A 14,062-nucleotide genomic window follows, 5' to 3' on the forward strand; every position below is an offset into this window, starting at 1 on the left:
ACAAACGAGCTGGCTTCAGAAGAACTGGTTGGTCTCCCCGCGGCGTGGCACCGACCCAGATTTCCCGTTTCCAGCGAGGTCAGCGATATCAAATTCTTCCAGCGTACTGCCAGGATGGCATTTTAATGTCGCGAATATTCCAAGGGTCAACTGATGCTACAATGTTCGAAGACTTTATTGAACAGCTTCTGGAGCACTGCGGCAAATGGCCGGAGCCAAAGTCTGTCCTTGTTATGGACAATGCGTCTTTCCACCATACCGAAAGGATAAGAGAGCTGTGCTCGAATGCCGGTGTCAAGCTGTTATACTTACCACCGTACTCACCTGACCTGAACCCAATTGAGGAGCTCTTTGCAGAGCTCAAAGCATTTATAAGACGTAATTGGCAGAAGCACGCCGGTGAAGATTTCAAAGAATTCCTTGAATGGAGCCTAGATATCGTCGGATCAAGGGGTAAGAGTGCACAAGGTCATTTCCAACATGCGAATATTGAGGTTGAAGAATATTGAAATTAGATACATTATATACTGTACAGTACATGTTGTCGAGTACAGTGACTTTTTTATAGTACTACCGCATTTACTCTGGAAAGTTTCCTCATTTGAGTTGTTTTGTAGAGGCTTCTGCATACCCAGAATGAAGCTACGGATGGTACATGTACAATAAAAGCGTAGTCATGGTTTGTTGTCATTTTGAGGGGTTTAGTCTAACGTGAAGTCCGGTTGCGCGGGCGACCCGGTTGCGCGAGCGACCCCACCAAAAATACACTTCAATAACAACACCTCTTTTTTAACCATCACAATAATGCCCCCCCCCAGCGCTCTGATAAAAAAAAAAGTTGACGGAGCAGGAGGGTCGCCTTTTATTAGCTATAAAAGCTATAAAAGATGGCAAGTATCCCTCTGCTGCCGCTGCTGCACGATCTTTTGAGATACCTGTCTCAACTTTGAAGGCCCGGATCAATGGGCGCGAATCTGCTACTGAAAAGCGACACAATCGCTTTATTTTTACCGAAGCTGAGGAGGGATCGATTGAAAAATGGCTACTGGATATGGATTCTAGAGGGGCAGCTCTTACTTTGCCTATGTTGCGAGATATGGCTAATCTTCTACTTGATGCCCGAAAAACTACACCCTCTACTGTGGGTAAACATTGGCCTGCTGAATTTATCAAACGACGCCCAAATCTCTCTACTCGCCTCTCTCGTAGATACGATTATCAGAGAGCTCTTTCAGAAGACCCTCGAATCATTAAACCATGGTTTGATTTGGTTCAAAGGACGATAGAAAAGTGGGGTATCGCTTCAGACGATATCTTCAACTTTGATGAGTCTGGTTTTGCGATGGGTATTGGCGCAACACAAAAGATTATCACTTCAGCGGAATACCATGGGAAAAGAGCTCTTTTACAAGCTGGAAATCGTGACTGGGTGACTTCGATTGAGTGTATTAGAGCTTCTGGAAGTGTTCTCCCGCCGCTTTTTATTTTTAAGGGAAAAAAGTTTCCAGAGCATCTACGCCCTTATCTCCTTTTAAATCAAAAAGGAGCTCGTTTGACTATAAGCGAAAATGGCTGGACTACCAATACAATTGGTTTATGGTGGTTAAAATATCATTTTATCCCAAACATTGGGATAAGAGTGGGAAAATATTGCTTATTAGTCCTTGATGGTCATGGGAGTCATTTAACCCCTGAATTTGACCAAATCTGTGAAGAAAACCAAATCATCGCAATCTGTATGCCTCCTCATGCTTCTCATCTTTTACAACCTTTGGATGTGGGTTGTTTTTCGGTTTTGAAGAGGCTTTATAGAGGAGCGGTCTCGACTTTGATGCGAAACGGAGTTAACTCTATTGACAAGGAAGATTTCCTTGAACTGATCGCAGATGCGAGAATGGGTACTTTTAAGTCTTCTACTATACAGAATAGCTTTTCAGCTACTGGATTAGCACCATTCGATGCTAATAGGGTCTTGGAATAGCTAAATTTACACCTGGATTCCCTTCCTTCTTTGGAGATCCTTTCTCAGCGACCAGTCTCTTCTGGTAGCGATAGCGATCCAAATACTCTCTGGACCCTTTCAAAGTTTATAAAATCGCAATCTCGGGTCAAAAAAGGTCTACAATCTTCTTCTTCAATCCTTTCTTCGCCTACAAAAAAGGAGATTGAGAAGACCTACGAGATGACTATAAAAGTGGTCCACCACCATATTTTTCTCCAGAATCGCTGCACTCAATTAGAGGCTGCCAATAAGAGACAGACCAAAAAGCAAGAGACCAAACATAAGTTTACTACCCAGAAAGGCATCTTTGGGGGTCTAGAAGGTGGTCAGGACGATGTGGTGGTCGAGGATAAGGATGAAAGCAAAGATATATCTTTACCACAGGTGCAGGCAGAACCAACAATTGAGCCAACTTTACCCTCTGTGCCCTTGGTTCGACGACAAATAACCTGTTCTGCGTGTGGGATTAAAGGTCATGCTTATACTAAGTGCCCTGGACGTGTTTAATAGTCAATATTTTATTATTTTTGTGGTTTTAATAGTTTTTAAAAAATGGTAGTTTTTGAAAATTTGGTGGGGTCGCTCGCGCAACCGGGTCGCCCGCGCAACCGGACTTCACGTTAGAGAGTCGTATTTCATGACGTAATGTACATAGGTCCATTTAGATCTACCCATTTCTCTGGCTAGCGTCTTGGCAGTGGGGCGCAGAAAGAATGGAAGAGTGTAAATTGGTGAAGCTGGTTTTGCTGCCAGCTGTATCATTACTTTGCTGCGCCTACAGGTACCGGGTTCCACAACGAGGGTTACGGAGAAGTTGAACCCCTTTCTAAGCCCTGGAGTTATTTATAGAACCCTTAACAGTACTCATCTACTACTGGTAATAAAAAACACAGATTGCATCAACAATTATGGCAACATTTGAACATTGAAGGACATTAAAATGGACAGGGAAAAAAGATAAAATACAAAGTCCTTAAGACCAGCCACAATCAAATCACTCGAAGCGAAAACAATTCCAAAATTTATGCAACGGCGCTATTTGTTTTATGGGACATATGTATGCACCTGGGGAATAAAGACGATGAGAGCCAAAAATACACAGAGAAAATCCAATGGACAAAAAAGTATTTCACGTTAAACGCCGTCGCTATGCGGTATGGTTGGGGTTGTGTCGCTTTGATGCATCATGCGCCTCGACACGAATGTTGAAAAGGAGGTCGTCAATCTCACGAAGAGCATCTTGACCCAAGGTGGCATGTTTCATAGTATTCAACAGATTCTTGAGAGATTCGGTGATTCCTGCCTCGCTGGTATCAGGCTCAGGAGGGGGGATGGAGTCGGTTTGAATTGCTGCTGTGGTGATAGTTGTGACGGGTTCAGCTGCATCATCATTCGAAATCGTTTCGGTATCCACATCCATTTGCTCATCCAAGACTGGAGGTGCTGAATCTGTCTCCTGGGAATCAGTTAATTCCTCTGTGGAGACTGGAGGAACATCGGCAGTTTCATGGATTTCAGGAAGGATGAGATCGGAAACGATTTCAACGTGGGGGCGTTCGAGTTGTTGAATAAATGGTTCTGAGGTTGTTGACTCAGATTGCACCAGTGTCTGGCTGTCTCCTTGTCTTTGGGATGAACGCGTAGATCGGGTACTACGGGTGGATTGGGAGGGCACTATGCTCTCTTTTACAGGAGTGGATTTCTTCTCGCTGCGCAAAGATTTGCGGGCCGGCTTGACAGGTGATGGCTGAGTCGACTCTTGAGATTCGACTTCCATTAGGGCGGGATCAATGGGTTTGGGGGAAGTTGGTGGATCAGGAGCACCAGAGTCATCTTTGCGCTGGGAATTACGCGTCGATCGACGAGGCGTGGGTGTAGATGTTGAAACTTCAGGTACTGGAACGGCGAGAGACTCGTGAGAGGATTGAGAGATATCTGGCTCTTGAGACAGTGAAGCAGCATCTTCTTCGAGATCGACGGGTATCAGTTCCTTGGCAGTAGAAAGTCTAGTCGAGCGACGTTTCTCTGAAGCGGCGGTTGAAGGCTCGTCATCTACACTTCGCTTTCTCTTCTTCGCTCTCGTGCTCTGTGAAGGAGTGGGTGCTTCAATACTGGGCTCCTCTTGAGGCTCCTCTTGCGTCTCTTGCGGCTGGCTACATTGATCCGCAGCGAGAACCAAATCTTGTGAAAGCTGGGATGCAATTTGCATATCCAAGTCATCGCCCGAATCCAGGTAGTCCGGGACTACCGGGGTTGGCAAGGCATCATCTCCCTCATCAGCGGATTGCTCCACCTGTTGCTGGCCATTGTCAACTTCCGGCTTTGTTGAAGATTTCTTCTTCTTCCGAGACGCTGATTTGGATCTGGAGCTACGAGCAGAAGGGCCCTCAATTGGCCTAACCGGTGTTCCGCTAGGGGTTGCGGCCGGCTCCGAATTTTGGTCATTTTCAGTGCTCTGGCTCAAAGCAGATCGAGTACGCTTGTTTAGTGGTTTTTGATCCACCTGAGGAGCTGCATCATTTTCTTTCGGATCCTCGGTCACAGGAACGCTGGACGCTTCTGCGGTATCATCCAACAGGGCCACATGAGAGCCGTTGAGTGCTCGCTGCGTGCTGGCGCTTCGACTTCGACGGGCCCTCTCTCGTCTTGCTGATCTGCGTCGTGCATTCTTTGAAAGCCTCGAGATTTTCGAGGGACTCGGGCTGCGAGAAGTAATCTCGGGTGGGGATGATGGAATATCTGCTACATCATCCATAACAAGATCATGGGGTTGCAAAACAGGCGCATCGATGTTCACCGCAGGGGTCGGGTCCCGAGTGGCTGGGGTGGGAGACGACCCAATAAAAGCCTCCTCATTCTCAGCTAGTGCAAGGGTTGGAGTCAAGGGTACTTCAGATGCCGAATGTGAGGCGCGCAGTCTACGCAGATGTACGGGCGTATCGAAGCCCAGTCCCCCAGGGGTATTTGCAGGCGATGAGGATCGAATAGAATCAATCATTTGGAAGATATCCCGCCGATTGCCTGGAAAAGAGGAAATCGAATAATTTCCACTATTCTCAGACTGAATGTTTGCAGGTAGCTGCGGCTCGTCTACTGACTCTGAAGTCCCTGGGGCTAGTAGCTCGCTGGGCCCGATGACAGGAGACGAGTTAAACTGGGCATATTTCTGAGATGTAGTTGATGCGGATGCAGTCATAACACGGGAAATTGATCCGTCAATTGGCCTTTGTGCGGCTAAGATCGGCAAGGTATTCTTGAAAGTCATTGTTAGTGATCGTCATATATGGAGAAGGCTAGGAGACAAGGATACCTCTGTGGATTTTCCAGACAGTTCGATCAAATTAAGAGTATGTAGAGCGGCCTTGAATGACTCCCCGATGGAGGTCTCAGCGGAGGCCTCATCAGCGTGAGAGGCTGTCGATGACCAGAAATCTGCAAATCTTTTGACCCTAGACGCATGTGAAGACTCCAAACCAGCACAGATAACACCATTATACGGTTTCATAGAAGGCACATCATCACGAACGGAGGATTGCAAGACATTGATAATAGCAAATGTTAAAGCCCGGCACTATCGACTAGTCAGTATAATGCGGCATTTTTTTCCATTTGAGAATTGAGGACTTACCGATGTTAAAATCCGGCTATCCGCGCCATTATCGACAGAAAACTTGAACTCCTTATCTTGGACCAATGAAATTAGAGCCGGTTGAAGGGTTTCAAGGAGTCGTGATCGAAAGCGGAGAGCACCAGAGACCAGGAAAGAAGTGAGCGACTCGATGAAGCGGGCAAGACCTTGAGTCTGAGAAGCGTTGAATCCGTCATAGGCGAATCGAAGAGTCCTGCCAATAGACTCTACCAGTTTGGTCGGAAATGGAATAGGCTGCATCTGTTGAGCGACGGTGTACATATTTCCTTCATCATTGCCTTGCAAGAAAGGAATTGACAAAGACTGGCTTAGCAAAGATGCTGAAGGCAAAGTGGTATCCTGGACTGGGAGATTGATGAGTATTTCGGCCAAGGGCTCGATTATGAGAGCAGGAAGATTATGTTCTCCCTTTTCCGTTCTTGCCACTCGTACGAAAGAACTCAAGAGATGGGTCCATTCTTGGAATACATCTTGTAGCTTAAGTCCAGAAGCGAGAATCTTGGTAACATTGTCGTAGTCACGAGAAACAGATCCATCGCGCTCTCGGGCGGACTCCATTGGGAATGACTGCAAAGCATCAGCAGCGGCCCGTGCGCTGGCCTTCCAGACGACTGCCAAGAGTGGTGAAGATGACAATTCTGGCTTCGGCAAGTCGGCACACTGTTGTAAAAGTTCGAGACGGGATCCACGCGAGATTCTACCTTTGCAAGATGCCTGAATAACTCCTTCAACGAGACGGACATACTCTAAAGTTGGCGTGGAAGATAGACAAGTCTCACTGATTGCTCGCAGAAGATGAAGAATCGGGCTACTCAGGTTTGTCCCGGATGTGGATTGGCGGTGTGTGGGAGTGTTAGAGCTTTGGAATGATCCATCAGACGCTTTCAAAAGCAGTCTCTCAGTAAATGGGATGCTCCCCAGAGAGATGATCATAGTCGTAGCCAAAAATTGAATGCGCTCGAAGAAAACGTTGGGCTCGTTATCAGGCACATTGAGCGAAGAGGGACCAGCATTCCAGAGACGCTGCAAAAGTGCAAGAACACTCGCAACAGCTTGCATGGACTCCGAGGATGGTGTGATCTCTTTGCTCGAAGCCAAAGATAGTGCACTAGCAAGGCTGCTCCACGCCAGGGCAATGTTTGACTTTGCAAGATCATTGTCATCCCAGACTGACGCCTTTAGCAAAGATTCAAAGACTTTCAAGATTGTCGATACTCTTGAGCGCACCCATTTTGAATCAATGGAAGGAAGCTCCTCAGGCCTGATCTTGCTCACGTCGTTGATGCGAGATTCCGACCAAATTTTGAGTTGGGGACTCCATAGAATATGAGTCAAAACGCGAGCTTGCATGTCGCTGAATGTGGAGACGGATGAGAATGTAGATGTAGTAGGGTTGGCGATGAACTCTTCCCAGATGAAGTCCAGGTGATTTTGGGATGGAGAAGGACGGAAAGTATAGTACAGCAAATTGTAATAGCTTTCCCGGGCTAGTTGAGCGGGTGCTGAGCCTGGTTTGTCGGACTTTCGTCGTTCAAACTGCGAGAGGATTGGCTTGCTTAGCATCTTGAGCAGGGTCTTATCTGTAAATTCATTGGGATTCATGGCATAAATGAATCGATTCCAGCCCAAAATTGCCTGTCCTTTGATAGAGGGCTCGCTGCAGTTAAAACATCTCTGGAGGACGAGAAGCCAATCCTTGAAATGTTCCCACTGCTCCAAGTTCCAGTTCTTAGACCTTAGAAGGAGAATAATTACGCTCCAGATCTGCGGAACATGAACTCCACTTTCAGCGGTCGGCATCATGCGGCCCATTCTTTCTTTAACTTCTGTGATCAGCTTCCTGTCTCTATCCAGTGATTGATCAAAGAGGTCTCGGAGACTTCTGGAGAGTGTGTAGTTAGGGCCCATCACTATCGCGATTTCGAAGCCTAAATTAATTGCTTTTAATCGGGTGTCTTTGATCGGATTCAGTAGCCCGGAGACCAAATGCTCTACCCACAAAGTAGCCTGGGACACGAATGTTGATCTGGACTGGGAAAGAAGGCGCTGGTAGATGCTTAAACGGTGGAGTGCAATTCCTTTACCAGACACGTGTTTGGTAATATCTTGCAAGGCTGTAAGAAGGCGAATGATTCGAGCGTTCGTCATGACTCGAGGACCGAAATTTTGGGAAGACAGGATGGACATGTAGTGCGTCAAGACGGATTTTGGTGCTTTGACTTCGTACAATGAAGTAGTTCCATGATCTACCAAAAAGACCTTGAAGTCTTCAGATAGCTGCGATGCGACATCTGAATGCCAGACAAACGCATTTGCCAACTTCAAGGCCTGGTTGGCAACATTTGTATCCACTGGACCGTTCACAGAGTCTCGACTGACATCCCGTTGGATGAAGCTAGTGATAAGGCTCAATTTCTCCGCAATGGCTTTTGTTGACGGCAACCGGTCGTAAGTGCGAAGCGTGTTGAAAAACTGCATGTAGGCATCGCGTCTCGAGGTGATGGATTCGCCAGCTAGCTGTTGGATGACGGATTCAAGGAGCATTGTCAGGGATTCGGAATTGGATGTTATATCAACTTGCTGTGGCGCAAAAACTGGGATTGGAGAGTTCGACTCCTTGAGAATTGACTTGAATGGACTGGCCCACGGTTTAGGATCCTTCCGCATGAACGGGCTATCCTTGGGCACTGGCTTCAGCGGATCCGGGAGTTCGATTGTAGTACAGAGGTACGGCGACCAGCCCACTTGTTTCGATCCCCGACTCGAAGGGGCTACTCTGGTTGAATTGACAGTCTGCGGTGTTGCGGCGAGGGTCTGATTCGGGGTTTCGATTTCGGTTTCGCTCTCATCGATCCGTGAACCTGGCCTGGGAGGTGTGGGTGGGCGAGCCGGCAGAGGGCCGAGTATCTCCACCATGGTTCAAATCAGGGGGGTGCGAGAAGGGGAAGAAGAGACAAGGACCATTGCTTTTTGAAATTGGCTGGAATGGTCAAGTCAAGGTGATCGATCCCATGGAAGGGTTTGAGCGCGGACGTAGCTAGGGCCAGCGGTGAAAACTGGTCCGACGCGGCGGAGCGCGTTAAGTGCCCGCGTGATCGACCGCCTTCGTCTGACGCGCTTTTTCTTGACCGCGAAGTACAGATCAGGTTCAGTTGTTGCAGCTTTACTGATTTGTTTTATTTATGGTAAAGTTGAATTTATCATTTAACTCTGTTATTTTTTCCAAAACTCGAATCTTGGAGATACTATGTCGTGTCTTGTTGCAATAACTGACGATGCCAGCACGAGATACGAATACAAACACGGCACGTCAAATTTGATACATGACTCTGGCAGTCCCCATTCCAATTCATCTTTCAGCCACTGGAATTTAAAATTTCTTATTCAAGTTTCGAGGCCCTCGAAGCCCATGATTGTTACTGATGCATTCAAGTTAAACCTGTTAGGTACCACTCAGATCACACTGTGGAGAAATTCTTTTACATTTCCAGATCTTGATCCACATTCAAGTTAGAACAATACCCACCCGAACCTGGCAAATTTATGCAGTTAAGACAATAAATACATGGAATTCCATGCCAGTGTATGATGTTTTCAATGTTGCTCAACATATGAAATTCCAAGTAGATCCATGGATATTGACGGGCTATTTAATATCACCTGAGCAGGGTCATGACTCGAACTCCACATACAGGGCTCGGATGCTGCAGATGCATAGTGCATGTGAAGGAATATAGCTTAGGATAAAGGCACTGGATCAATTCACGTCCACGGTGTACTACTAGTACATATGTTGAAAATTATTAGAATGTAGATACTAGCACTTCAAGTTGAGAGAGCTTTAACAAATATCAGTATAAGATCCTGGAATACTATTGCAATTGACTCCAAGGTTCGATCAAGTCACTTGCAGCGCGAGATCGGATGTAATGGTAGATCGATTATGCTGACGATGAGTGATTGCACCACTATGTTCTCTGCAGACCAACGTTGACCATGAATGTACATGTATTGAAATTTGAATTTCCTAGTACCAAGTTAACGAAATACCAACTTCCAATGTTATTTTCAAAATTGATACTCGTTCGAGCTGTTATATGTAGACCAAAGGCGGGGAGCCATGACGTTATGTTATTTCGGCAGTATCGCTCTCCGCCCGCCGAAAAATTATTCGCGGGGCACAGCGATTTCCACCCCACTCCTCCTGCCTATTCATCTCATCTTATTCATTTAAGAAAAGCTGACAGCTTCAAAAACCGTCGATATGTCTAAGCCATTCAACCCCGAGGAGGCGGAGAACCTGGAGGATGTATGTTCTTGAATGTTCCTGTGCGAGAAACCAGCCACTAATCATTCAACAGATGGAGAAGCAGTTCGCAGTCAAAGGTTCGTAGGAGATTTGATGCCCCAAACTTAACCGGGATCATTGGGGATTGGTTGGCTTCAATTTATATCCATGTTCGCGAAAACTAACATCATCTTCATCGTAGCCGTCGAACACCTGATGACATACTGGGCTATCCTGGAGAAGGTGAAGGGCTCCCAGCTGCGCCTCACCAAGATGGACGACGAGATCTACGAATCCTTCAAGGAGGCATTCCCCGAGTACACCCCCACCGATACCCTCAACGAGGACGAGATGAAGAGCAAGGCCGGCAAGGAGAAGTGGCGCAACTGGATCAACAAGTTTGAGAAGAAGATTGACGACTTCAACTTCGGAACCATGATTCGCACCCGTGCCGATGTTGAATACGACCAGGACACCACCATCTTCGGTGTCCGCATGCAGTTCTACGCTGTCGAGATTGCTCGCAATCGTGCGGGCCTTAACGACTGGATCTACGAGCGGTCCCAGAAGGCCAGCGCCTGATCGCATTATCTACACTCGATAGATTTTGGATTTAACTTGTCCAGGTTCAATCCCCCATCCGGGCTACTGTACCGACGGCATGTGGCTACTTCTTTTCCCTCATGGGCTGCTTGAAGCATCATAGGTGCGACAAGAGTGGCGTCAACATCGGAAGTAGTTCGGAAGGAATCATTGATGACCATGTCATTGGAGGACTTACAGCCACGATACCAAGGATGTGATTTATATAGACCTGTTTTAAAGCTCGTGTTCAGAAATTATCATGAACATTGATGACATACCCGCAAATAAAAGAGCATTTGATTACTTCTGATCGAGTTCCCTGCAAACTTGAATATAGGATGTTCAAGTTACACATACCGAATTAGGATGCTTCTATTATAGCCTTTGTTCTGGTTTTTGATTGCTAAGCTTTCATCCTATTTTTACAGGATTGGCATTGTGTGCCAGGAACTAGGTTCCTAGTCTTGTTCTCTTTGTACAATCGTCCGGGTGGTTCCTAACCTCGAGACTTCGTCCTTCACTCCCACCTTCAGACACCTACACAGCCTACCTCATCATGGGGTTTCATAGAAAGCGTCTCCTTCATGAATTTGTTCAACAAGCACCTTCAAAATGTCTCACAATTCTGAGGCAGAGTGGGAAGACGACGATCCAGGTCATATTCGAACAAGTTGGAAGTCCCTCTTCAGCTTTACAACGTGAAAACACCTACCTATTCTGATCGCCGGATAAATATTCACTCTCTTTGCTGGCTGCGTGACTCCAGTGTTGGCAGTTCTCCTTGGAAATGTTTTTGACGATTTTACCTCCTACGGAGCTGGACAAAGCGATGCGGATACCCTGCGTTCCAAGATAGCTACCAATTGTCTTGGGATGGTTGGACTGGGAGCTGCCGGGTGGTTCTTGAACAGCGCATATTTCATGATCTTTGTGGCATTTCGAGAATTCCAAGCATCGAGTATTCGTGGGAAGATTTTCGTGGAGCTACTGAAACGCGATGTGGCATGGTTTGAGGCACAGAAAGAAGGCTCAGGAGCATTCCTATCAGGTATTCAAGCGTAAGTATGTCCGACTTGGTGATTCATGACAAAATTGGCTTACAGGTGTGACAGTAATATTCACGATTTACAGTCGGCGACTTCTCAACCTCTGGGCCTCGTGTTGCAGTATGGCTGTCGGTCGCTGGCATCCTTGATACTGGCTTTGGTTATTTCGTGGAAGCTAGCTTTGGTCACTCTTGCAGGTATTCCTTTGTTTTCATCAATAATTGCGTATCTGTCCACTCGAATGAAAGCGAGTATCACGGCACAACAGGTCGAGCTCACTCATGTGTCGAAAATTGCGAACAATGCTATTGCCTCGATCGATACGGTAAAATGCCTCAACGGTCAATCATTCGAATTGAAAAACTTCGCGAGTCGGGTCGAGCAGGCTGCAATACACTACCTCAAACAAGCGCGGCTGAATTCCATACAAATTGCGATGATCCGATGGATGATGTTCGGGATGTTTGTCCAGGGCTTTTGGTATGGCAGCAGTCTGACCCGCTCTGGGAAAATTTCATCTGGAGATGTTATCACTACATTCTGGGCGTGCACGACCGCAGCCCAATCTATCGAGCAGGTCCTTCCACAGATGATTGTTATGGAGAAAGGCAAAGTTGCAAGTTTTATCCTGAAAAGGATGATACGAGAGCGTGCGAAAGATGCGATTGGCAGCGAACTTAATGGTAAAGTGTATCCTCGTCATTGCGACGGGGATATTGAAGTGAACAATGTACATTCGCCGTGAAGAGCAGATATCAAGTGCTAAATACTGTTGTTCCGGGATTTAACAACTTTATAGGTATCTTTCTCCTATTCATCTCAGCCCGAAACGTGCGTTCTGAATCCTTCCACATTTTCTTCCCTGCTGAGGAGACGACCTTTGTGATAGGGAAGAGTGGATCAGGCAAAAGCACACTCGGTCAGCTACTCATGCGGTTTTACCTTCCCACATCTGGACAGATACTTATCGATGGTCACTCGATCGAATCTCTGGACATTAATTGGATTCGGAATAATATCACTCTTCTGGAGCAACGATCCGTTTTATTCAACGACTCCGTATTACAAAACTTTATGTTTGGACGTCATGATTCGGAGTCTATTTCCAAAAGGGACATTGAAGATTCGATTGAGCTTGCAATGCTCCAGAATACGATCGGAGGACTACCTCGCGGCATTGATACTTCTGTCGGCCCCGGTGGGAGCTTTCTCAGTGGAGGCCAAAGACAAAGGGTTGCAATTGCTAGAGCCGGGCTTCGGGACACGCCTATTCTCATTCTGGACGAGCCAACTAGTGCTCTAGATCAAACAAACCGTGTAGCAGTCATGAAGGCAATCCGCAGGTGGCGTAGGAGAAAAACGACGATCATCATTACCCACGACATGTCCCAGATTTCAGAAAGTGATTTCGTTTACATTTTGGAGCATGGTTCAATCATGCAATCTGGTTTCAGACACGAGCTTCAGAACCGTGCCGGATGCGAGAAGTATTTCTCCTCGTCAACAAAGGCAGGCGCTAGTTCCTCAAATCAACACATCGCGGGAAATCGCAATTCGCCTCCTTCAACTCTCTCGTCTCCCCAAGTTTGGATCACACGAACATCGCGGCTCACTCACCCTTTCTACACTAACACCCATCAAGCTTAAAAACGTCTACTTTCGCTATCCTTCACAACCAGACACATTAGTCCTGAGAAATGTTTCTCTGACCATATCCCGAAATTCGTGCACCGCCATTGTGGGACGTTCCGGCTCTGGAAAGTCAACCATCGCTTCACTCCTATTAGCACTCTACGAATCCCCCGAATCTCGAAGCCATGAGCCCACAGTGATGCTAGGTGGAAGGGATATCCAGCTTCTCCACGTCCCCCTTCTTCGCTCCCAGATCTCCATCGTATCCCAACAACCAACTATTTTTCCCGGGAGCATCCACGCAATCATTACCTATGGAATCAAGTCAAATGCCCCAATGGCATCAATGGAAAGTGTTCGTACTGCAGCGAATGCAGCAGGAATCGATGAGTTTATCATGTCCCTTCCGAAGGGGTACTGGACAGTGATAGGTGATGGTGGCATCGGTCTCTCTGGGGGACAAAAACAGCGGATAGTTATTGCGCGCGCACTACTGCGTCACCCGCAGATCCTCATTTTAGATGAAGCTACGTCAAGTCTTGATCCAGCGGGCGCTGAAGTTGTACGTCAAACGATTCAGAGACTGGTTTCTTTGCGTCGAGATCTTACTGTTATCATCATCACGCATGCTAGGGAGATGAATCAGATTGCGGATCATGTCGTTGTCCTGGATCAGGGTTTTGTTGTTGAAGATGGTCCCTATGATGCTCTTGCGGAGAGAGTGGGCGGTAGATTGTATGAGCTGATGAATGATCCCCCGGATGGAGGTGCGTAAGTAATCCATTACTTCGTAATTTCTTGGAGTTACATAGTTTTCAATTTGAAGATTCAGCTATTCGATCATTCCTAGTAAGAACTAG

The 14,062-nt window shown here is 46.8% G+C and overlaps 3 protein-coding genes across 3 annotated transcripts; 2 read left to right on the plus strand and 1 right to left on the minus strand.

The window, feature by feature from the left end:
- Positions 1-3,149: 3,149 nt before the first annotated feature.
- On the minus strand, positions 3,150-8,567 carry N7483_005889 (uncharacterized protein; the record flags this gene model as incomplete). Its single annotated transcript, XM_057089326.1, has 3 exons — positions 3,150-5,255; positions 5,313-5,573; positions 5,631-8,567. 3 exons carry the CDS (start codon positions 8,565-8,567, stop codon positions 3,150-3,152), a joined length of 5,304 nt encoding a protein of 1,767 aa, XP_056949155.1.
- A 1,348-nt stretch (positions 8,568-9,915) lies between these two features.
- On the plus strand, positions 9,916-10,521 carry N7483_005890 (polysaccharide biosynthesis domain-containing protein; the record flags this gene model as incomplete). Its single annotated transcript, XM_057089327.1, has 3 exons — positions 9,916-9,960; positions 10,013-10,037; positions 10,142-10,521. 3 exons carry the CDS (start codon positions 9,916-9,918, stop codon positions 10,519-10,521), a joined length of 450 nt encoding a protein of 149 aa, XP_056949156.1.
- A 615-nt stretch (positions 10,522-11,136) lies between these two features.
- N7483_005891 (uncharacterized protein) lies at positions 11,137-13,977 on the plus strand (the record flags this gene model as incomplete). Its single annotated transcript, XM_057089328.1, has 5 exons — positions 11,137-11,194; positions 11,291-11,582; positions 11,628-12,253; positions 12,394-13,154; positions 13,213-13,977. 5 exons carry the CDS (start codon positions 11,137-11,139, stop codon positions 13,975-13,977), a joined length of 2,502 nt encoding a protein of 833 aa, XP_056949157.1.
- Positions 13,978-14,062: the final 85 nt, after the last annotated feature.

The sequence above is a fragment of the Penicillium malachiteum genome, assembly GCF_028827825.1.
Source record: "Penicillium malachiteum strain IBT 17515 chromosome Unknown utg000002l:1.0-8849297.0:1.0-8852440.0, whole genome shotgun sequence".
Lineage (NCBI taxonomy): Eukaryota > Fungi > Ascomycota > Eurotiomycetes > Eurotiales > Aspergillaceae > Penicillium > Penicillium malachiteum.